Source organism: Alosa sapidissima, chromosome 11 (assembly GCF_018492685.1).
Source record: "Alosa sapidissima isolate fAloSap1 chromosome 11, fAloSap1.pri, whole genome shotgun sequence".
Taxonomy (NCBI): Eukaryota; Metazoa; Chordata; class Actinopteri; order Clupeiformes; family Clupeidae; genus Alosa; species Alosa sapidissima.
In genome coordinates, this window is record NC_055967.1 from 17112468 (window position 1) to 17137638 (window position 25171).

Consider the following 25171-nt stretch of genomic DNA (forward strand, 5'->3'; position numbering starts at 1 on the left):
GTATTTGAGAGAGAGAGAGAGAGAGAGAGCGTATAATGTGTATTTGAGAGGGAGCGTCAGAAAGCATGTGTATTTGAGAGAGAGAGAGCGTCAGAAAGTGTGTGTATTTTAGAGAGAGAGAGAGCGTTTGATGCATATAGCAGGGATTAGAAACAGTTCAAAGAACGAAAACTAGAAACGAACACATGCACTTGTTCAATTTTAGATAACCGGTTACTAACAGTATTTATCGTTCTCATTAACCTTTCTTTGAATATTATTCAAAAATCCATAGGCTTGGAAAGTCACCTGCTCACACAGTGTTCCCCAGACCCCTTATAGGATGAATTAAGTCAGATTTTATGAATCAGTGACTCCCCTATATAACAGGCTAGACCTAATAGTTGATAAAAAGGATTTTCATATCCAACACTATCTAACTGCCTTTTCCAAGTATGTAGCCTAAATTACTGAAACATTATGTGAAATAACATATGTGTATAGGCCTGCCATGTAGTACCACACATAAGTTAGACTATTACAGGGCTCAAGGCAAGGACATTTTCTGTGCCTGAAGTTAGGCATCAGACATATTTGATCTATAGAAGATCTATAATAATGTAGCCCAACGCCTGAATTCAGGCACAGTTAGCCTTGATACCTAACGTGCATTGATTTAAGCTTTAAGGCTGTTGGGCAAAAAAAGCCTATAGTATTGTGCCACCGGCCATAAATCAATTTGTAAAGGCAATGCCATTTTTGAAGGAATGTTATTAATCGTTCTTCTATGACGTTCTAACCGGTTACCATTTGGGGGAGAGGTCTTGGAACACTGGAACAGGAACGAAAAAATAATGTTTTTGCTCAGAACGAACCGAAATGAAATCGTTCTGTTTTCAGCCCCTAGATATAGTGATGTTTCGCCAAACTTAATGACTCCTGTCACTGTGTGTGTGAGAGGCAGAGACACGCCATACTTAATGATTCCTGTCATTGTGCGTGTGTGTGAGAGAGAGACACACATAGATATTTACATTACATTTAGTCATAAAGCTGATGCTTTTCTCCCATGCGACATAAGAAAGGGAAACGATCAAGGTGCAGTGCGACAAGGACATTAGTGCAGCAATAAGTACTACTCGCATTGAATCGAGTGACAGTTTGAGAACGGGATAGTCTAGTGGTGAGTGCTAGATTAAGCATGTCCAGTTGTTGGTAGTGCTAGATTAAGCATATTGAGTTGTTAGTAGTGCTAGATTAAGCATGTCCAGTTGTTGGTAGTGCTATAGAGGAGGTGAGTGCTAGATTAGCATGTCCAGTTGTTGGTAGTGCTAAATTAAGCATATCCAGTTGTTGGTAGTGCTAGATTAAGCATGTCCAGTTGTTGGCAGTGCTAGATTAAGCATGTCCAGTTGTTAGTAGTGCTAGATTAAGCATATCCAGTTATTGGTAGTGCTAGATTAAGCATGTCCAGTTGTTGGCAGTGCTAGATTAAGCATGTCCAGTTGTTTGTAGTGCTATAGAGGAGGTAAGTGCTAGATTAAGCATATCGAGTTGTTAGTAGTGCTAGATTAAGCATGTCCAGTTGTTGGTAGTGCTAGATTAAGCATATCCAGTTGTTGGTAGTGCTAGATTAAGCATATCCAGTTGTTGGTAGTGCCATAGAGGAGGTGAGTGCAAGATTAGCATGTCCAATTGTTGGTAGTGCTAGATTAAGCATATCCAGTTGTTCGTAGTGCTAGATTAAGCATATCAAATTGTTAGTAGTGCTAGATTAAGCATATCCAGTTGTTGGTAGTGCTAGATTAAGCATGTCCAGTTGTTGGCAGTGCTAGATTAAGCATGTCCAGTTGTTGGTAGTGCTATAGAGGAGGTAAGTGCTAGATTAAGCATATAGAGTTGTTAGTAGTGCTAGATTAAGCATATCTAGTTGTTGGTCGTGCTAGATTAAGCATATCCAGTTGTTGGTAGTGCTAGATTAAGCATGTCCAGTTGTCGGTAGTGCTAGATTAAGCATATCCAGTTGTTGGTAGTGCTAGATTAAGCATATCCAGTTGTTGGTAGTGCTATAGAGGAGGTGAGTGCAAGATTAGCATGTCCAGTTGTTGGTAGTGCTAGATTAAGCATATCCAGTTGTTGGTAGTGTTAGATTAGCATGTCCAGTTGTTGGTAGTGCTAGATTAAGCATATCAAATTGTTAGTAGTGCTAGATTAAGCATATCCAGTTGTTGGTAGTGCTAGATTAAGCATATCCAGTTGTTGGTAGTGTTAGATTAGCATGTCCAGTTGTTGGTAGTGCTAGATTAAGCATATCAAATTGTTAGTAGTGCTAGATTAAGCATATCCAGTTGTTGGTAGTGCTAGATTAAGCATATCCAATTGTTGGTAGTGTTAGATTAGCATGTCCAGTTGTTGGTAGTGCTAGATTAAGCATATGAAGTTGTTAGTAGTGCTAGATTAAGCATATCCAGTTGTTGGTAGTGCTATAGAGGAGGTGAGTGCTAGATTAAGCATGCCCAGTTGTTGGTAGTGCTAGATTAGCGTGTCCAGTTGTTAGTAGTGCTAGGAGAGGAGGTTTTCTCTGAGGAGCCGGGTCTTCATAGAAATTGAGACCATGTTTATACGTGGCAGGGTATTCTGAAAAGAGAGAGAGAGTGAGTGAGAGAGAGTAGGCTCTATTGTGAGTTTTCCCATACCAAATGAATGATACATAAAAGTGTGTGTGTGTGGGTGTGAGTGAGTGAGTGAGAGAGAGTAGGCTCTATTGTGAGTTTCCACATACCAAATATATGATACGTAGAAGTGTGTGTGTGTGCGTGTGTTTGTGTGTAAGTGTGTGTGAGAGAGAAGAAACAGAAGTCCGACTGCTCAGTAACTGTACCAGCAGAGAGGAGTGTGTTGATGAGAGCCTGACTGCAGTGTGGCAGGGCAGGTCAGGGGATGCTGTGAGGACTGCAGGTCTCTCTGCAGGGCAATGGGATGTGGGGATGCTGTGAGGCCTTCAGGTCTCTCTGCAGGGCAATGGGATGTGGGGATGCTGTGAGGCCTTTAGGTCTCTCTGCAGGGCAATGGGATGTGGCAATGCTGCTGGTCTCTCTGCAGGGCAATGGAATGTGTCGATGCTGGTACTGTGTGAGGTGGTCCCCAGGGATGCCACTTAAGAGCACGCAAGTCACTGAGATGATGGGGGTGGTGGGTGGGGGCTTTGGTTGGAAAGGAAGGGGCATCAAAGAGAGAGGAGGGAGAGGGGCATCACAGAAGTAGAGAAGAAAGAGGGTTAAGGAGTGTGTGTGGGGCGGGTAGGGTGGTGGTCACAGCTGAGAGAGAGATGGAGAGACTTCTGACAGGGGATGGGGGTCATGGAATGTAAGGGGGTTGGGGGTGTGGGGGGGGGGTCGTCCTCAGAGATGGAGAGGCCCAGTAGAGCCGCTTTTTCCCTCTGGGGCCCAGAGACTCCATCGTGCAGGTGAGGTCACCGGGGGTCTGTCATGTAATATTTATCTCTCTTCCGCTATGCGCCGAGCACCGCTCCGCACCGCGCCACACCACAGACACATTTGCTGCCTCGGCAATATTTCGCCCGCATCTCATCCACAGAAACACTCATTAGACACCCACACACACCCATCACTGATACCACTTCACACACATCAGCGCTTTGTCCTCCTCAAAGGTGACTCGTAGCAAGATGTAAATAAATAAACAAATAAATAAATAACAGAATTTATAATACAGCTTTTATATTTACATTTCCAGAGTGTTGCTGGAAGCTGCTCAACATGAGCTGGTCTTCAGGTCATCAGTGTGGAAGGCACCAGTGTGACCGCTACCAGGGCCCTGTGATGCAGGGGCAGCGTGAGCAGGGAGTGGACGAGTGGAAGGGGCTAGGCGCTGCTGTTGCTAGGTCCGCTGAGATGCTAGAGTGCCGTGCTGGAGGACCAAGGCCAGAGACTAATTATTGATTTAAAGAGGAGCACTGTAACCACCACCACCACTATTATTATTATCATCCGTCTGATTGTTTTGTAGTAGCTACGGCTGTGCAGGGGGAGGCGAATGCGAGGGGTGAGGTGAGGGGGTGTGTGTGTCAGATGTTGTGGGTGTCGAGGAGTAATTAGCGACTGTGGAATGTAGAGGGGCTGGTTTTAATTGGCACTGATTGCGAGTGGCTGGGGCCGAGAGGCTTGTTTAATTGGAGTCTGACTGATGCTGGTAATGGCTCATTTGTTCACGCGCGTGTGTTGGGGGACCTCTCGTAATGACCTGTGTGTGTGTGTGTGTCTTGCTGTACTGGGAGAATGAGGGAGGTTGAGATTAATCACAACCTCCTCCACCCTTTTCTCTCTCTCACACACACACACACACACATGCACACCTACCTCTGCACAACATGCTGGAGTTTGAATGTGCTGCTCCCTATAGTCGTTGCAGGAGACTCAACATGTCTTTTCTCACTTGCATATATAATTTCTTTCTCTCTTTCTTCCTCTCTTTCTTTCTTTCTTTCTCTTGTTCTTATACTGTGTTTATCTTCTGTATCTCTTTGTGTTTTTCCAAGTTTTTATCTTGCTCTCATGTAAATTCCAACTGTAAAAAGAATGCACATTTAGAAACACAGACATTACAGTTAGTGGACACACACACACACACACACACACACACACACTTTAACCACTGGGAATTGGCTCATTTAAAGTCTCATAAGGTCTGAGGTCCAGGGATTGTGGGTGGACATTGCTTATTAAGAGTTTGGTGAGAACACTCATTATGGTGGAGGATGGTTTTTTACCAATTAATGGGCAACATTCCAGCCTTTGAAAAAGCAAGGTGTGTCAGGGGAGGTTTGGTGGTGGTCAGGTGGTTTCATGTTTAGTATCTAAGGGGAGTCAAAGCCTCTGGTATCACTGATACGGAATATTCTTGTTTGACTTCATATCTCTCTCCTTTCTCTCCTCCACTCTATCTCTCCTTTCTCTCCTCCACTCTATCTCTCTCTATCATCACTCATCTCCCTCTCTCTTTCCTGTCCTTCCCCTTCCTCTCTCTGGTCCTGTCTTCATTCTCTGTCTTCATTTCTCATTCGTTGGTTCCAGTCCTCCAGGTGTGGAATCAGGTTCCCTGTCCAAGTCACTCTCTTCTGCAGGGATGTTGGCAAGTAGCATGTGCTGATGGTATGCATTGTGTCAGTTCTACTCGAGGTGTGTGTGTGTGTGTGTGAGAGAGGTGATGTTATGCATTGTGTCGGTTTTGCTCGAGGTGTGTAGGTGTGTGTGTGTGTGTGTGTCTGGTGGTGACAGTATGCATTGTGTCAGTTCTGTGTGCATGTGTGTGTGTATGTGTGTGTCTAGTCAGTTCTGCTCGACTGTACCCTTTCGTTTCACGTCACAGCGTGGCCTCCGTTCGCGGTGAGCGGTGCGGTGTGCGTGCTGGGAGGGTAGGTGGTGGGGGGTGCCTGAGCCCGGTTCTCAAGGACGTCCCAAGACGAGCGCTTCCTCTGGAGCAGGGGCATGTATCTTTAATGCGCCGCTGCCACCCCCACGGCAGACAGAGCGATGCCATGGCACCTCGTGCAGAATTGGAGATGGCCGGGGCCCGTCACCCGGGCGACAGACGTCCAGGAGGCAAGAGGGCAGCCGATAACTGCAAGGATTTATATTCGCCCATAATGATGACCGCAGCCAGCCTGCCCCTCTCCACCCTGCCCCCGTGTCGGAGAGACTGGGGGTTAATTGTAATGGTGGAGTCGGAAATGACCTTGACGAGGACGTCTGGGGGCAGGTGTGTGTGTGTGTGTGTGTGGGGGGGGGGGTGGGTGTTTAGCATAGGGAGGAGGCCTCTGAGGGAGTTTCCCTGGTGAGTCCTAATAGTGAGCAGCGCGTGCGACAGATGTTTTTTTTACACACAGCCCAGTCCTAATGACTCTCTGCGGCACTCGGTGACGACGTACTTCATTTGATCTGTCCCTCCATGCACCGGAGATGTCGTCTGTCTCTCATCTTAGTGCTGTATGGAGGGAGAGGAAACGGAGTGATGGCCACACTGGACTGATGCCCTTTGTGAGAGGCGCTTTGTTTTGAATGGGAATGATGCTGTTTTATGAATGTTGTTCAAGGATGTTGTTTCATTAACACGTGAGGTTGGCGTTAGGATGCTGGATCCCTCAGACCTTAGTCATGTCCGTGCTTTTGCAAAGGATCTTGGGACTGAGAGTGGTTTGGGAAGGGTGTGTGTCTGTGTGTGTGTGTGGGGGGGGGTGGTCATTGTCATCTTGGTGTTACACTCTCTTGTCTTGTCGTCACGCATCGTTTCCCCATGGCATTCGGGCCGAATCTATCTCTCTCTCTCTCTCTGTCTTTTCTCTTCTCGGCTGCGTCCGGTGACTGGTCTGTCGTCCTGGGACGGCGACATGAGAATAAATGGAGACACAGAGACGGCCGGTGTGCTCGGAGGGCTTGCGGGCGGAGAGGCGGAGAGGTGGGGGGCCCCTCAGCTAAGGTGGAGAACTGCTGGGCTGTAAAATTGCCCTGGCTGGCCGCGCTGTTGTTTCAGCATTTCATGGAGACTTGTTCTCTCTTCTGCCTCCTTGACTCCATCGCTCTCCCTCTCTCTCTCTCTCTCTCTCCCTCTCACCTTTTCATCCTCTTTACTCTTCTTTTATTTGATCCCCCACCTTTTTTTTTCAACATTCCATCTTTCTCCCCCTCTTTTTCAACCTTTTACTGTTCCTTTCTTTCTTTCACGTTGCTGTCTTTCTCTCAACCTCTCTCTTTTCTCTCCAGCTTTCTCACTCTTCTCTTTGTCTCTCTTTGTCTTTCTCTCCTCTGCCTTGAGTGTGTGTGTGTGTGTGTGTGTGTGTGTGTGTAAAGCCTCGCTTGTCTCTTGGTTATGCTGACTTTGGCCCTGGCCTGAGGGTGGCTGAGGAACCGTAAAATGCAAAAGCAATAACCAATCCGCTTGTTTTGTATGCGCCATCGCGTTCCAGCCTCGCTGCCAAGCCCGACAAAAAAATGTAATATTCTGCTCTCATTTGGATTTCATGGCTGGATCGGTCCCTCGGTGATCGCCAAGGACACTAGAGGTTCCTTCTGTCAGTATAAGGGCCCCCCAAGCCCATCTCCCAGTTCAACCAGCCCCTTGAGTGACTAACACACACACACACATACGTACAGACACACACACACACACACACACACATACAGGCACACTCATGCGATGCACCACTAATTTGTTCTAATTAGCCTGACAATATGCCACCATCGTGTGTGTCTGAGCCACCTGATCATTATGGCATCAATGGGGGACAAATGGACTGGGTCCATGCCAAGTCAGATGGGCTCGTTTGAGTGGGTGACAGACAAAGAGGGCATCCTGCAGCACGGGCAGCTGGGCACCGGACAGTGTGTGGCCACCGTAGAGTAGCCTGTATAAAAGGGTGGCCACCGTAGAGTAGCCTGTAAAAAAGGGTGGGCACTTAACACCAGGAAATGGATGACTGTGCCAGGCATCATTGCACATTCTTCTCATCACCATGGGAATCATTTGATTGACATATGACTTATGCAGCGCTGCAGACCCCAAAGGGTTCCTCAGAGTTTGTCACAAAATATAGTTCAGTGTGCTGAATTCAGTGAAAAGAATCATTTCTACTTTTGATACAAGACGGACATTGTGTGATCTTTCTCAGTCACGTTCACGTGCGCTTTTATAACTCAATACACATTTTAATTAGTCTTTCCTCACAATCAAAAACTTCTTTGCTATGCACACATTGTGTGTTGAAACTGCTCACACTGCAAGATAGGCAATACCATTTTTGGTATGCGAGAAATCCATCAGTTTGATGGAAGATTTGAAGCATGATTGTCTTTAATTAACATCCGTATCCCCCCCAAAAAAATATTGCCTGTCTCTACAAGAACCTGATTGGTTGAAAGTTGTAATGCTGATTGTTATATCTTTTTATCAGGTGTCTTTACTTTGCTTAAACTGCATGACAAACAACAACCAGTCTGACAGGAATTCAGCTTTTTTTTTGCGCTGAGGAAAATGGCTTCAGAAATTGAAAGAGATGAGCCAAACTCTGTATCTATCATATTCTCTCCCTCTTCCCTCTTTCTCTCTCTCTTTATCATATTCTCTCTTTCTCTCTCTCTCTCTCTCTCTCTGAAGTGAAGGTATGAATAGGACCAGAGTCCCCCAGTGCTGTGTTGGACGCTCTGAGTCAGGCACAAGGGACAGAGGCAGCCAGAGACTAGACTGAGCTTAGACTGCTTGGGCGGAGGTGGACGTGAGGTGGATGCAGCTCTGGGCTGGTTGTTTGTTTGTGTTTGTTTGCTTGTTTGTTTGTTTTGTCTGATATGAATGTGTTGATCCAGTGAGATGATGAAGAAGACCTGTGCTTCTACTCCTCTCCCTCACACTCACTTCTCCATCCTTCTCCTCCTCTCTCCTGTTCTCATCTTCATCCTTCTCTCTCCTGTTCTCATCTCCATCCTTCTTCTCCTCTCTCCTGTTCTCCTCTTCCCATTTTCTTCACCTGCAGTTTTTGTCCCCCTCCCCCTCTGCTCCTCTCCCCTCTCCTCTTCTCCCTCTCTTTCTCCCCTCCTCTTCTCCCTTTCTTTCTCCCCTCCTCCCCTTCTCCCCTTCTCCCAGTTCCCTGCTCCTCTTTCCATCTCCTCTTCTTTCTCTTTTCTTCCTTCTCTCCTCCTCTCTCCACTCCTCCCTGCTCTTGCTGTTTCCTTGTGTGTGTGTGTGTGTGTGTGTGTGTGTGTGTGTGTGTGTGTGTGTGTGTGTGTGTGAGAGAGAGAGAGACGGTGTTGAACCCTGTGGTTGAAGCAAGGTTATTCAGATGAGCGATGGCAGTAAGATTAGCCCCCCTCTTCCTTGTTTTCTCTGTCTCCCTCCCTCTCTTTCACTTTTTCTCTCTCATTCACTCACTCCCTCCTCCTTCTCCTCCTCCTCTCCCTCCTCTCCCTCCCTCCCTTTGTCTCTCCCCCTCTCTTCTCCTCCTCTCTCCCCCTTCCTCCTCCTCCTCCTCTCTCTTCCTCTCTCTTCCCTCTCCCTTTGTCTCTCCCCCTCTCTTCTCCTCCTCTCTCCCTCTCTCCTCCTCCTTCTCTCTCTCCCTTTGTCTCTCCCCCTCTCTTCTCCTCCTCTCACCCCCTTCCTCCTCCTCCTCCTCTTCTCTTCCTCTCTCTTCCCTCTCCCTTTGTCTCCCCCCCCTCTCTTCTCCTCCTCTCTCCCTCTCTCCTCCTCCTCCTCTCTCTTCCTCTCTCTTCCCTCTCCCTTTGTCTCTCCCCCTCTCTTCTCCTCCTCTCTCTCCCTCTCTCCTCCACCTTCTCTCTCTCCTCTCTCTCCCCCCCCCCCTCCCTCTCTGTCCCCTGGTCCTGTGACCGATGTGAGACAGGAGGAGCGGTCCGCTCTGATTTATGTGAGTCGTGATGGCCGGTGCCCTCCAGCATGAATAAACCATGCGGTGGGCAGTAGCGGGTTGGTGGCGGTGGTGGCGGGTGGTGGCGGTTGTGGCGGTGGCACCAACCATGGAATTAAAGCTCCTGTTAAATGACCTGCAGGCTTGACCAGGTGGCTCCCTCACCGACGGCTCGCGCCACAGCCCAGCGCTCACAAGGTGTCACACACACACACACACACACACAGTCATCAGAGACAGAGGACTGTTTGGCCTGATAGGCTTATGTGCTGAATGAGATGGCATGTGTTTAAGAGAGATGCGAGGCAGGTTGTTGTGCGTTTGTTCAGATCTTGTTACCCTAGGAGAGGGGATGAATCTGTTTCTTTTGTGTGTGTATGTGTGTGTGTGTATATGTGTGCACGTGTGTGTGTGTGTGTGTGTGTGCGCGAAGGTTTGCCTGGATCACTGGGCCGCTGAACACCTGTTGGGGACCATGGGCATTCGGCAGAGAGGGATGGGGGCTGATGGTGGAAAGGCATTTCTGTCTTTGAACCCTACATAACATAACAGCTTTTATAACTGCTGACCCAGCCTGCGGCCCACAAAGGGGTTCAGACACACAAGCGCACCAAACACACATTCTCATCCATCAAACAGACACACACACACGCATAAGAGACACACATTCTCATCTCTCAAACACAAACACATAATCTCTTTCTAACACACACACACACAGACACACATGCGCATTCTCATCTTCCTAACACACACACACACACACACACATACATATTCTCATCTTCTCCACACACACAAACACACACACATAAGGACATATACTCATTAATTTACTCAATTTCTCTCTCTCACACACACACTCTCTCACACACATTTTACACACTCTCTCACACACACACACACACACACACACGCATAGTTTAGCAGATTGATGCAGATGAGAGAAGTGAAGTGGAGTAGCTGCCCAGTAGTTTTACAGACCATGGCCTTAGTAATGATGCAGATCTCTTAATGACCCGTTCTCTGCCTAGGTGGCCCCTGTCAGAACTCTAACTGGGCATTCCGTGTGGGCACCACACTCGTGCCTGGCATCTGTGCCGAGGGGCACACAGCACTTTAGGCTGCAGATATTTATTTTCCTCTCTCGCTCTTTAAAATGAGATTTATTGCTTTCTAAGAGTAGAGAAACATAAAACCTTGGGCTGTTCAGTTCGCTCATTTATATGGAAATCACCAATATTCATCTTCGGCCCTAAAAAGATAATCTAATAAAGCACTTTGGCCAGACGCACGGCGATGTTTGTTTTTTTTCCCGACCGGAGGAGTGGTGTTGCATGACGGAGGTATCCTGCTGGCCACGTTTGATGGTCGTGTGTGTGTGTGTGTGTGTTCATGAGTGCGTTTCTCCCATTGCTGGACTTTTGAGGAGAGTTCAGTGGCAAAGCCGTGAATGATTTCCATTTCAAATGGTCTCAATTATACGCAAATAGACTCCAGCCATGGGCAAATGAATGTGGGAATAAATAATTGCGTAAAGACCGAGATGACTCTTAGAGCCAGCTTGGTGCCCCATGGTGGGTAAGGGGTGATTGGGGGACAGGGGGGAGGGGGGGTCGACGGTGCTGCTGCCAACGCAGTCCTCACAGAGAGAGGCACAGATGCTGAGGGCCCAGGGGATATCTGGGTAATTGCGTTGTGTTCTAATAAGTCACACTCTGAAAACACGCGGCTTGCTTGCTTGAGTTTGCTGTTTGACAGTCAGGAGCTTTGTGTGTGTTGTGTGTGTGTGTGTGTGTGTGTGTGTGTGTGTGTGTGTGTGTGGGTGTGTGTGTGAGAGAGAGAGAGAGAGAGAAAGAGAGAGAGTGAGAGAATGAGTTTATGCGGCTGTGAGCATGTGTGGAGTGGGGACATAATGAGTTCATGTTTTGTCCTGTGTTTGTTTGGGTGGCTCCAGGTTTGAGTGGAGGATTTGTATTTGTTTATGTGTATGTATGTGTATTTGTATTACTGTGTTTGTGTTTACTGGTCTCTCTCCCTCTCTCTCTCTCTCTCTGTTTGTGTGTCTGTGTATGTGTGTAGTTATGTGTGCATGTGTGTGTTTTGAGAAAGAGACAGCTGGTCATTGTCTTGCTCTCCCCCCTCGGGCCAGAAGACAGAAGTCTGATGTCGATATGCTATAGACTCAGGGGAGGGGAGAGAGCGACACCAGGAGGGTGTTCAGAAACACACACACACGCACAAACTCACACACACAAACACACACACATAAACACACCACCTTACTTACCTGGCCTGGACGAACTTTAGACAGGAGGTATCTTGTTAGTCGGTTCCCCTTGGTAACCCACGGCCTAAATAAGCTGTTTGCCCTCTGTGGCAGGAAGTTGATTTTTTTTCCTCCTGCTCTCCCTGTTTAGACTATTGTGTCTTTTTCAGAGCGAGGCCACTTTGTATGAGGTGCAGATAACCAACAGAGGAGGAAGGCACACACACACACACACACACACACACACACGCAAGGAGGGGGGGTAGAGGAACAGGAAGGGATGCTGGTACTGCGGATTGGGCACAAAGACGCGAGTGCATACACACACACACACACGCACACACACACACACACACACACACACGGGACAGAGCAATTCCTCCAGTACAATCAGCAGCGTATTGATCGATGGCTGTGCGTTATTGTTCTGGGCTTATCCACCCCGGGTGGGTAATAAGCAGTGAATGTGGGCTGTCTGCAATGAGTTGTACTCCAGCCAAAGGTTGCAATACTGTCTACCTCTTCCACTGTTCTCCGTCCGAACCCCCCCTCACCCCAACGTCAAAACACATGCCAACACCAGAACCATGATGAAGCCTGGCATTTTAATATTACAGAGATGCTCGTCCCTATTTTAGTGACTCCATCTCACACTCTCTCTCTCTCTCTCTCTCCTCTCTCTCTCTCCTCTCTCTCTCTCTCTCTCTCTCTCTCTCTCTCTCTCTCTCTCTCTCTCTCGCTCTGAAGAGAAACCGAGCTATTTGTGAAGTGTCAGTAGATTTTGGATATCATCTATTAGATTACAGCAGAAGTCTGCAGGTGATTTGCTGTTTTGATGCGACGGTGGCAAGAATCTCATAAGGTATTGAAGTGCGCTTAATGAAATCACACTTATGCTCCGTTTCCCAGTGTTTGCGGGGCCCCCGCTGCAGTCGGCTTTTCCTTCTCACACGCACACACACACACACACACACAAACACACAGCACACATCCTTTTCACACAGCACAGAATAGTAAAAAACACCATGAATAAACTCTGTGTGGTGTATAAAACGTAGCTTTCGACCTCGCATTCAGTTAACGTCACTATTTAATTATACCCTTCATTATGCCTGGTAATGAGAGCAGTGATAGTGTCTGTGTCCTGCCTGCTGAATAGGCTTACTGCCTGCCTGCCTGCCTGCCTGCGTGCCTGCCTGCCTGCGTGGGTTAATAGCACTCGGCTCGCGTTCCTCGCGGCTTCATTCCTGGGCATGCCGACGTTTCAAGGTGTGTGTGTGTGAGAGCATCTCCGATGCCTTCGGAGAATTTCAAACAGGGTCATTCAAATTTGACTGTGATGCTAAGAAGCGACCAGTCACAAGAGGGGGGGGCTGACATTGCTGTTGTTTCATTTCAGCTTGTGAGGGGACAGAAAACAAATTTGTGTGCTCATCCTCCCACATCCATTTGTAATGATGGTGTGACATTTTCAGGCTCCATCATGGTGAAGAAAACTGTGAATCAATTCATTTGTATAAATTCAGAACAACCGGAACCTTAATAATACACTCATTGACCACACACACACACACACACACACATTTTCAGTATAAATACAGTCTGTCAAAAGGGAGCTCTCACAATCCTCTGGCTTTTTTGGTTTTCTGCAGGAGGCGTCCGAAACATTACCACAGGGATAACTTCGATGTCGGCTCTTCCTATTACGGTGAAGTAGAATTTACCAAGTGTTGGATGCTTCACCCACTATTAGGGAATGTGAGCTGGGTTAGACCTTCTTGGTATAGATTAGACTGGGTTAGGCTTACCTTACTGATGATGTGTTGTTATAATGTAAATTCTGCTCAGTACAAGATAACAAGCAGTATTTATTCCTATGAGGGGAGCAGCTGTATAACTGTGCTTGATGAGAGAGACGGACTAATAGGATGAGAGGTTGAGAGATGGGGGGGGGGGGGGGGGGTCCTTTGTTGTATGTTGTTTGTGTCTCGCTTATTTGTTGTTATGTCTCATTCTGATGCTAAGCCCTGTTAAGACTGCGGTGAGTGTGACGACCTTTGGCCTCTGGAGGGGGACGGACAAGGCTCCGTTGTGATGAGGCTGATGAGCATTCAGACTACTAATGCACACACACACACACACACACACACACACACACACACACACACACACACACACACACACACACACACAACCTCCCTCCAACAGCCCCCACTTGGGCCAGACCATGCCTGAGGGGAGACAGGGTGGCTTGCTGTTGTATTGGTCATGCATATGAACAATGTGCTGTCTATGGCGTAGGAGACACACATCTCACCATGTTTCTTCAGCAGACTATATAGGACACAATAAAGACAGAGCAGACTACAGAGGAGGCATGATAGCTCAGAAATACTCACCCTGTTGCCAAGTGGGATTTTTGAAGTTGTTTTAATCAAGTTGTTATGACTTAATTAGCAATATTATATGAATTGTCTTTTTGAAAAATTCTCAGGCAGATGAAGTGAACAAAGTAAACTGATGTACTTTTTTATTGTCTTGTGTTGTGATGACCCCATGGTTGCTTTGGGAGGTTGGGTATTGTAGCATTTCTTCTTCTGTGAAATTTGTTTGGAGGGCATATTTATTGATTTGCCCAACTGAATTGTTTTCCTCAATCTCTCCCTCTCTTTCTTTCTCTGTCTCGCTCTTTCTCTCTTTCTTTCTCTGTCTCACTCTTTCTCTCTTTCTTTCTTTCTCTCTCTCTTCTAAATCGTTCTCCCTATTATGTGCATTTACCCCTCTCTTTTTTCTGAATCTCTCAAGCTCAAGCAAGGCTACAGCATTTTGTCTTCCGTCTATTTTTCTGGTGAAAAAACGCTGAGATGTATCTTGTTGAAAAACCGATGCTAACAGGATGTGTTTTTCCCTCTAACCCTCGAACGCAACACACCTCTTAATCAATGCTGAGCATCCTTTAAATCATGGATGCTACCACGAGCCTTGCCCTGATGAGTGAAACACGTTTAGAAATGTGAAGAGCAGTAAACGGGATAAACATTACACCTCCTCAGGCCACAGGCCCTCATGCCTCATGATGTTCAGACCTATAGTGTGATATATGTCTGGCTCCTCTGAACAGACCATACACAATTACCCATAGGGAGAAAGAGAGAGGGATGAGAGGGGCACTGGGAATGAGAGAGGGGGAGAGAGAGACGGGTGAGATGGAAAGAGGGGGTGAGGTAGAGAGACAGAGACAGAGAGAGAGAGAGAGAGAGAGAGGGAGACAGGGGAGATGGAAAGAGGGGTTGAGGTAGAGAGAGAGAGAGAGAGGAAGGGAGAGGGGCATTGAGAATGAGGGAGGGGGAGAGAAAGAGAGAGAGAAGGAGGGAGAATGAGTTGAGAGGGGGGGGGGGGGTTAGGAGAGAGCCACAGTGGTGTCTGTGTAAACATCCTCATATGCATACGGAGTGGACTCATAGCATTTGCCCTTGTCTCCCCTGCAGGTCTCAAAGTGCAGCTCAGGTCTCCCAGCCAGTGGACCTCTCTGTGAGTCCAGTGCCCAGACCTCACCCTCATCGCCAGCCCCAGGTCTGTCCGCCTGTGTGCCAGTCTCTGCCTGCCCAGTGCCTGGCCTGGTGCCCAGAGGTTGGTCTAGTCTCCAGCGACCCACTTAACCACTCAGCAAGGCCTCGTGTCCACACCTACACCCTCTTCTTCAAAGGCTCAGCTCTCTGGACCAGGGTTCGCTGTGTGTGTGTGTGTGTGTGTGTGTATGTGTGTGTGTGTGTCCAGTGCTGAGGGCACGGATACAGACTCGGATCTGTCCCCAGGATCTCCAGCCAGTCACAGTCTTTCTTCTCCACAAAACGTCCTCTTTACTGTGAGTGCCAAAGCATTTCATCATCATCGCTTCTCTATTCTATCACCCCCCCCACACACACACACACACACATTTCTTCAATCCGCCCCTCCTGCACCAGCTGTTATCATGTTGAAATGAATCACAACACTACACTGCACTCACAAATCAGACTCCATTTATTTCCATCCTCTCTTCCACAGAGGTGTAATGTCACAGACCTTTATCAGTGTCCTGTGGTATAATGCAGGTAGTATGTTGTCACAGACCTTTATCAGTGTCCTGTGGTATAATGCAGGTAGAATGTTGTCACAGACCTTTATCAGTGTCCTGTGGTATAATGCAGGTAGTATGTTGTCACAGACCTTTATCAGTGTCCTGTGGTATAATGCAGGTAGTATGTTGTCGCAGACCTTTATCAGTGTCCTGTGGTATAATGCAGGTAGTATGATGTCACAGACCTTTATCAGTGTCCTGTGGGGAGCTGGAGTGAGAACTCGGACTCTGGCTCATTTGATTCATTGTGTCCCGAGTGTCCCGAATTTCTAGCCTCACATGCATTTTAATGAAGGGCCAATTGTTCCCGCTTTAAAGACAATAATCATTAATATATGGGCCCCAACTTAATCAGAAATCTATATGAAGGCATTGATCTCTTCCTCTTAAAGTCATCTTCGTATTATGATTGATTTGGTGCGGTAGACTTTAAGCTGGTGGAAAATGTGCTGAAACGCTGTAAAGTGGACAGTTTTCCTGGAGAAAAATTCAATACTGTAGAGCCTACTTATAAAAACAAAATGCTGTAGGACAAGTGCTTGGGGATCATCAGCGGTTCAGTTCACACAGTATTTGTTTAGTTAGACACACACACACACACACACACACACACACACACACACACACACACAGACACACACAGTCATACACACACACACACACACACACACACACACACACACACACACACACACACAGTTCTAAAGATGACCATGACTTCAGCCCTGGTTACTCCCCAGATGAACTGGTACTTAGTGGGAGTGGTGGAGCCATATTGATTTTTTCTCGTTTGTGAATGAGCTACACACCCACATGGATTAACAGAGTGTCATAGCCTACGTTATTGGACACAGCTAACACAGGCATTTAAGCAGAGTGTACACACACACACACATACACACACACACACACACTTTATTATAATGATGTGTGTCATGTTTGTAATTGTAGAATTTGGATTATAAGTTAAGTGTTTCACAAGTCTCTGATAAAGCACACATGCATAATTGCGCCTTCATAGACTAGCTGCCACAGCTTCAAATTAATGGACTGTGTTGTGTGTTTTTTCGGAAGGCACACACACACACACACACACACACGCTCAGTAACACAAAGGTGTTTTGTATCACACAATTGAAGCAAAGTGTTTGTTAGCATTAGATAAATCTCTCGAACAGCAAGCTTCACACATTGAAACCTTTCTTTGCTCTGCAAGACCAATAAACAAACGCAATTATCTTTGTGGGGAGAAGTGCAATGAGGAAATTGATTATTTGCCAGCTGTGCCTGTGGCAATGGTCAAGCTTTGTTTTGTCTTGTTTTGGTTTGTTTTCATTTGCTCAGAGGAGCTTAAAAGGTTTGTCATTATTTTAGAGCTAATTAGAGCTGTCACTATTTAAGAAAACTAATTGGGATGATTGGCAGGTGTCTTTCTCCTGACGTCTGCTTTTTATTTAAGCTGGCCTGACCTTTTACATCCTGGACTCTGTATATGTCCAGCATCGTCCCTCTAATAGAGTCACTCTTAAACCATGTGCAGTGTCCCTGGAGATCCACCGCATGACTGCCTCAAAGCATTTCAATACCCTGGACATCTGCCAAGTGAAGCAAGCTTACCAGTCCCCCATTCACGTATTCAAACCCCAAGCTGGGCGATGTCATGAAAATACACTTCTCATGTCAGTACATATTGTTCCCTGCAATACAGATGTCCCTAGGTCTACGACATCTACATAAACACATATTATAGCTGATATTACAACTTTACAGTTATAGCTGTTAATTACATCACAAATCATAATGGGGCTATAGCCATATCTGCAAAATAATGGTTAGTAATGAGTAATGATGCAGGAGTTTATTACTGTAGTATCAATAGCAGTTCATTTATATATGTACACTGTACACTATCGTTCAACACTTTGGGGTCACCCAGACAATTCCATGTTTTTCATGAAAATTCACACTTTTATTCATAAATAGAAAATATAGTCAACACATTGACAAGGTTAGAAATAATGACTTTTATTTGAAATAATAATTTTGTCCTTCAAACTTTGCTTTCGTCAAAGAATTCTCCATTTGCAGCAATTACAGCCTTATACACAGACCTTTGGCATTCTAGCTGTCAATTTGTTTGTTGTGAGGTAATCCACATGCTTCCTTTAGCACCTCCCACAGTTGTATTGGCTTGATGGGCACTTCTTACGGACCATACGGTCAAGCTGCTCCTACAACAGCTCAATAGGGTTGAGATATGGTGACTGCATACTGGCCACTCCAGTACAGACAGAATACCAGCTGACTGTTTCTTCACTAAATAGTTCTTGCATAGTTTTGAGGTGTGCTTTGGGTCAGTGTCCTGTTGTAGAAGGAAATTGGCTCCAATCAAGCGCTGTCCACAGGGTATGCCATGGCATTGCAAAATCGAATCAAAATCAAAATCGACTTCCTTATTCAAAATCCCTTTTACCTTGTACAAATCTCCCACTTTTGCCCATCTTAATCTTTCAATTTTATTCGCCAGTCTCAGATATGGCCATATATTGCCACTCTGCCTAGAAGGCCAGCATCCTGGAGTCACCTTCACTGTGGACGTTGAGACTTGCGTTTTGCGAGTACCATTTAATGAAGCTGCCAGTTGAGGACCTGTGAGGCGTCTGTTTCTCAAACTAGAGACTCTAATGTTCTTGTTCTCGTGCTCAGTTGTGCACCAGGGCCTCCCACTTCTCTTTCTATTTTGGTTAGAGCCCCTTTGTGCTGTTCTCTGAAGGGAGTAGTACACACCGTTGTAGTTTCTTGGCAATTTCTCACATGGAATAGCCTTCATTTCTGAGAACAGGAAGAGTTTCAGAAGAAAGTTCTCTTTTTCTGGCCATTTTTAGAGTATAATCGAACCCACAAATGCTGATGCTGCAGATACTCAACTAGCTCAAATAAAGGCCAGTTTTATAGCTTCTCTAATCAGCACAGTTTTCAGCTGTGCTAACATAATTGCACAAAGGTTTTCTAATCATCAATTAGCCTTTTAACACGATTAGTTAACACAGTGTACTATTAGAACACAGGAGTGATAGGCCTTTTAACACGATTAGTTAACACAGTGTACCATTAGAACACAGGAGTGATGGTTGCTGAAAATAAGCCTCTGCATGTAGATATTCCATTAAAAATCAGCCGTTTCCAGCTAGAATAGTCATTTACCACTTTAACAATGTCTAGACTGTATTCTGTATCTTCATTGAAAACAAAACAGTGCTTTTCTTTCAAAAATAAGGACATTTCTAAGTGACCCCAAACTTTTGAACACTAGTGCATATCTGTGGGGACCACTGGTGTGTTTCAGGACCCTGGACAGCTACCATGTCATGCAAGGCCACTAGCTTCCTGTTTATTTCTGAGGCTAGTTCATGTAGCTCTTTTAGAAAGCTTTTTGTAGCTGGCACAGTATTTGTAGCTCTGTAGCCCCCCTGTTCTGCGTCAGTGGACTGTTTCCTATCCCCTGCCAGCGGTGGATATGTGGCAATCACACTCATCTCCTGCTGTCATTCAGGTACCCTCTGCTGCAAACAGCGGAGGTGGCATATCACATGGCGCACATCTGTCACTGTCACGTCTATTTATCATGTGTGTGTGTTTGTGTATGTGTCTTTTGCTTGTATGTGTGCCTGTGTGGATGTATGCAGGTGTGTGTGTGTGTGTGTGTGTGTGTGTGTGTGTGTGTGTGTGTGTGTGTGTGTGTGTGTGTGTTTGCATGCATGGGTGCCTCTGTGTTTGTGTGTGTATGTGTGCATGCGTGTGTGTGTGTGTGTGTATGCAGGTGTGTGTGTGTGTGTGTGTTGTTGACATACATCTGTCTCTGTCATGTTTATGTATCATACATGTGTGTCCCTCAGCCGTCAGGCATAATAAAATATCCTGAGGATCAGAACAAATCGCTCCCCTGGCTCCTATTTTGTCACTGTCAGGTGGCGGGGACGCCCTGTGTCCTCCACATGTTCACACACACACGTTAGGGCTGTCAGTATTAACGCGTTAATCATGATGCAATTAAGGACCAAGCATAACACATTCAATTCTTTTAATCGCATTAATCGCGTGCCGCCAAAGATTTTTTTATTTTACACCGTCACTTGTTCTGTTATCAACGATCCTCTTTGGCTGCTACTATTTTGGTCCTTTGATAGTCCTCCTCCTGTAGTCAAGGGGATAATAAACACCAACGCAGTTCTGAACTCCCGGTCGGCTGAATTGCGCTTCAAATGCTGGGGACACCGGCGCCAACAAGAGTGTGGAACACTCCACGTTCAATTCCATTCAATTACACTGTTCTCAATACAACTCCGCACACCAGCATCGCACTTTGCCGTCGCCACTGTAAATTACCATTCAGTTCTGTGTTGTCGGCGCCGCTCCATAAAATCCAATGTTCATCCTGTTTGCAAGTTAAAAAAAACTTTGCTGCTGATGTGTGTCCGCGCCGGTGTATCACCAAAGCACTTCAAGTTTAAGCTATAGCTGCAGGATAAGGTTCGACCCAAAGGACACAGTAACACAACAACCATGACAAAACACAATGAAGCAAGGGTCATGACAAAGACAGCGACCTAATCGTAAACGTGCTAATTACCAACCATTTTGTTCGAAAATTCTTAAAACACCGATGTTTTGGCCCTGATATGTCACTAGACATTAAGAAATCATGTTCATTCCAAATACTTATATCACTGACAACAGTAGTCCGGCCAGGATATTGTCATTTAAAAAGTGAAGTTGCAGCCCTCAACTGATGTTGATGTTGTGTTTTGGCTTGATGCGCCACCCTCTACCTATCTACTAATCACAAAGTCAGTAGTGTTTCGGCATCCGGGTTGGCAACCTCGAGTCAGGGGGAAGGGGGAGGGGATACACCGCTCTACAGTAATTTTAAAGCGATTGCAGTACCAGTTTTGGCCACAATCTTACATATGGTTCCTTTAATACTTTAAAATAACATTTGCTAAATGAACCTTACATTTTTCAGTAGCCATAGGTGTGTAGATTTGAACAAAATCTAGTTTGGTTCTTACCGGGGCTTTCACTGCTTGAAATATCCGATTTTGTTTACTGGTGGGTGCTATTCCCAACCTTTCTCAGGCACATGAACGGTTAGCCTGAGAATTCTCGTCGGCAAATCAAAATTCCACTGGAGCTCCAAGTGGATTTGTACATGCAGCCTTACAACACTGTTACAGCTCTTCGAGTCACGGTAAAATGTAATTTTTGGTACATAATTTAGATAAACTTATGGTGTGGGTGCTTGCGTTTCTTTAGGAATCCGCCGTCTTGGTTTGTATAGAAATGAATATTAAGTGACACATACACATAAGAGGTTGGACATACGTGACGGTTGGTAATATGTGACGTTCCTATACATCAAAGGTAATCAAAGGACACAGACGACAGGGCAAAAACAAGGAGACACAGGTGAACATGGAACAAGGCACTAATCAGACTAATAACTTAGCAAGACTCAGGTGAGGGGCGGAAACAAGAAACATGGAATAAAGGAACACAGGGCACAGGAAGTAACGACAACAGGAAGTAAACAAGAGAACACATGTCAAACTACAAACTAAAAGTCCCAAACCAAAACACAAAACCTCAAACCGTGACACTAATCTACGAGCTAAACATTGTCCTACACTGTTACACGTGAACGGAACTAAACAATTGAGCTAATTGAGATATAGACTAGGCTATTTCTGTTTGTTATGCACTTCATTGAAATGTGCTGTAGGCCTAGGCTACATTTTGCACATGCACTTGTGCATATTTCTCAATATGAAAACTTCCTTATTTTCAACTGAACTCAAAGATAATGAATTGTAAGGGACCGATCAGTGAGGCATGAGGACACAAGGAGGTTTGGTTCAAAATGGAGGGTTTTTATTACCCAAAGAATGATCAAAAATTTACAAAGTCTACAAACTGATAATTAGGCCTATAAAAGAGGTCAACTAAAAGTATAATGACACTAAAGACACAACTAACGTGACATAGTCTGAACAAAAAACTGACCTGACACAATGAAACAAAAGGGAACATATATATCGGCTTGGCCAAACCAAAGGACACAAAAAGGGGATAAACTAAATACATAGACTTAAATCATAACACAGAGCAAAGTAACTAAGGCCAAATTCCCCCCTCGGGCACATGGCAGACGTGGTACGGTCGGCACCCAGACTTAGGTCCTCTCAGCCCTCAGCCACGCCTTTGCCCAACCAGGAAGGGAACGCCCCCAACGCCAAAAATGAAACAAAATGTTGAGTGAGTTATTTGAATAGAATAGCACATGTGACTGCAAACAATAACATGTGCAGCAAATTCATGATGTACCAAAAGAAACTAATAATGTACATTTGTAAAGTGAGGGCTTGCGTTACCATGTGTGGCTGTGGCCATCACATGAATATAGGATATATGGAGTATTTTTTGTTTGTTAGGCCCTTTATAATGTGTGTACATTTTGTGCATGCACTTCTGCTGTAGCATTTATTTCAGTTTCAAATATTAACTATATTTCTGAAGAATACATTGTGTTGCCTCAGGCCCGCTGCACATCTTTTGAAATTTAATTTGAAATAATCAAATATGTTTTAGTTAAGTTAAGTAAGTAAGTTAAGTTCATAAAGTAACTTTATTTGCTTTCATTTGAATCCCAATCAATATACACTGGTAAGAATTGCTTTACATTGTTAAAATGGACTTCTGGAAAGTTCAGAAATGAATTCAGAAATGAATCATGTGATAAAATATGTGATTAATCGCGATTGACTAGAAATTCAAGTGATTAATCGCGGTAATAGTTTGACAGCCCTAATTCATATACGTACAATCATTCATTCATTTCATGCAGCCCAAGTCCTCAGGCCAGCAGAGCCTTGTAAAACTGAATCAATGTTGAACTTTGGTGCTTGTCGCAATATTGAACAAAACTGTACTGTGTGGGTAATTGCATGTCAGACAGCTTTGTGGAAGTGTACAACATACATTTTTATCACACTCTTTCTTACTTTCTCTCTCTTTCACTCCTCTCCTCTCTTTGCTCTGTCTCCTTGTTTTCTTTTTTCTTTTTCTCTCTTGTTTATCTCTCTTCTCCATCTCCCTCTCTGTTTCTCCCTCTGTCTCCCCTTTACTTTACCCTCTCTATCTCCACCTCTGTCTCTCTCTCCCTCTCTGCCCTCTTCTCTTTTTCTCTCTCTCCTCTGCCCTTCCTCTCCCTCCCCTCATCTCTCTCTCCCTCTCCCTCCCATTATCTCTTTCTCTCTCTCTCTCTCTCCCTCTCTCTCTCCCTCTCCCTCTCCCTCCCATCATCTCTTTCTCTCTCTCTCCCTCTCTCTCTCTCTCCCTCTCTCTGCCCTCTTCTCTTTTTCTCTCTCCTCTGCCCTTTCTCTTCGTCTTCCTCTCTCTCTCCCTCCTCTCATCTCTCTCTCTCCTCCTCCTCTGTTCCTCTGTGCTGTGTTGTGTAGGGAGCCATGCTGGCTGGACAGGGTGCCCCATTAGTAAAGTCTCTGCTCGCTGTACTGGGCCTCATTACCAGCGTATGGAGCCTCAACCCAGAAGACCCCAACGTCTGCAGCCACTGGGAGAGGTGAGCCGGAGCAGCCGTGTCGTGTGTGTGTGTGTGTGTGTGTGTGTGTGTGTGTGTGTGTGTGTGTGTGTGTGTGTGTGTGTGTGTGTGTGTGTGTGTGTGCGTGTGTGTGTTTGTTCATGGTTATTTTTGTGCTTGTGTTGTGGTGTCCTGCGTGTGTGTGGGGGGGTGGGAGCTGGGGCAGCTTTAATCACTCCAGGTGAGACAAGCTTAGCAAACAAGCAGCCCATTGTCCTTTGTGTCTCCTCCTTGGACTTGTACAGCAAATCAAGGCGACGGGGTTGGATGAAGGAAACCATTTACTAATTGTTGGCCTGGCACTGATCTCAGCTTGAGGAAAACTGATGCCTTGTTCCCCTATGCACAGCCCACATATCCGAGTCTCCAGACAGTTATTTCTCTCTCTCTCTCTCGCTCTCTCTCTCTTTCTCTCTCTTTTTCTTTCTTTCTTTCTCTGATTTTTTCTTTCTTGCTCCCTCACCTCCCACTTCTCGTGAATGTTTCTCTTTCTTTGTTTCTTTTCATGTCTGTCTCTCTCTCTCTTCTTCTCTTTCTCTCTCTCTCTCTCTCTCTCCCCCCTCCATCTGGTTCCTCAGGAGGCAGGGTAGACACAGCCATCTGAGGGCTGCCAGGAGGTTTGTTTTGGTGCTCTGTCGTCAACCCGCGAGTCCAATTATGTCCACCGAAGGCCCGGGACGGTATTGATCTAACCAGAGCGCGAGTCACACATGCACAACACACACACACACACACACACACACACACACACACACACATAGCCGTAAGCGGACTGCTGGCATAGGAGGCGGAGCAGGAGGAGGAAGATGGAGGAAGAAAAAGCTAAAAATGTAATGGACAGAAGTGGATTGATCAGGGTTCTCTTATCCCAATCAATCCCCACCCGGCTGCCACATTGCCTGAATAATTATTAGTTGTACTTGCCGGTGTCGGTTAAGACAAATACGCAAGAATCTAATTACCATTCGCACACACCCCGCACCGCACAGAGCCAGAGAGGAGAGAAGAGGAGAGGAAAGAAAGGGAGAGGAGAAGAGAGAAGAGGAGTGGAGAAGAAAGGAGTGGAGTGGAGAGGAGAGGAGAGAAAGGGAGAGGAGAGGGGAGGAGAGGAGAGAAAGGGAGAGGAGAGGGGAGGAGAGGAGAGAAAGGGAGAGGAGAGGTTAGGAGAGGAGTGGAGTGGAGAGGAGAGGAGAGAAAGGGAGAGGAGAGGGGAGGAGAGGAGAGAAAGGGAGAGGAGAGGTTAGGAGAGGAGAGAAAGGGAGAGGAGAGGGGAGGAGAGGAGAGAAAGGGAGAGGAGAGGTTAGGAGAGGAGAGAAAGGGAGAGGAGAGGGGAGGAGAGGAGAGAAAGGGAGAAGAGAGGGGAGGAGAGAAAGGGAGAGGAGAGGGGAGGAGAGGAGAGAAAGGGAGAGGAGAGGGGAGGAGAGGAGAGAGGAGAGGAGAGGTTAGGAGAGGAGAGAAAGGGAGAGGAGAGGTTAGGAGAGGAGAGAAAGGGAGAGGAGAGGGGAGGAGAGGAGAGAAAGGGAGAAGAGAGGGGAGGAGAGAAAGGGAGAGGAGAGGGGAGGAGAGAAAGGGAGAGGAGAGGGGAGGAGAGGAGAAAACGCCGGTCTGAGATATATGACCTATCCAGTGTCGGAGCACCAGAGCACCAAGAAGATTTTGTTGTTTAATTTTGGTGTGTGTGTGTGTGTGTGTGTGTGTGTGTGTGTGTGTGCCGTCACCATG

The 25171-nt window shown here is 46.1% G+C and overlaps 1 protein-coding gene across 1 annotated transcript in view; it reads left to right on the forward strand.

The window, feature by feature from the left end:
• The window catches only part of megf11 (multiple EGF-like-domains 11), a 188667-nt gene that overhangs the window by 32017 nt on the left and 131479 nt on the right, over nucleotides 1–25171 (forward strand). The window contains exons 3-4 of the mRNA XM_042110215.1: nucleotides 15164–15540; nucleotides 23310–23431. Of these exons, the coding sequence (XP_041966149.1) occupies nucleotides 15433–15540; nucleotides 23310–23431 (230 nt within the window). The 5' untranslated portion in view covers nucleotides 15164–15432. The remainder of the gene's footprint in view (nucleotides 1–15163; nucleotides 15541–23309; nucleotides 23432–25171) is intronic.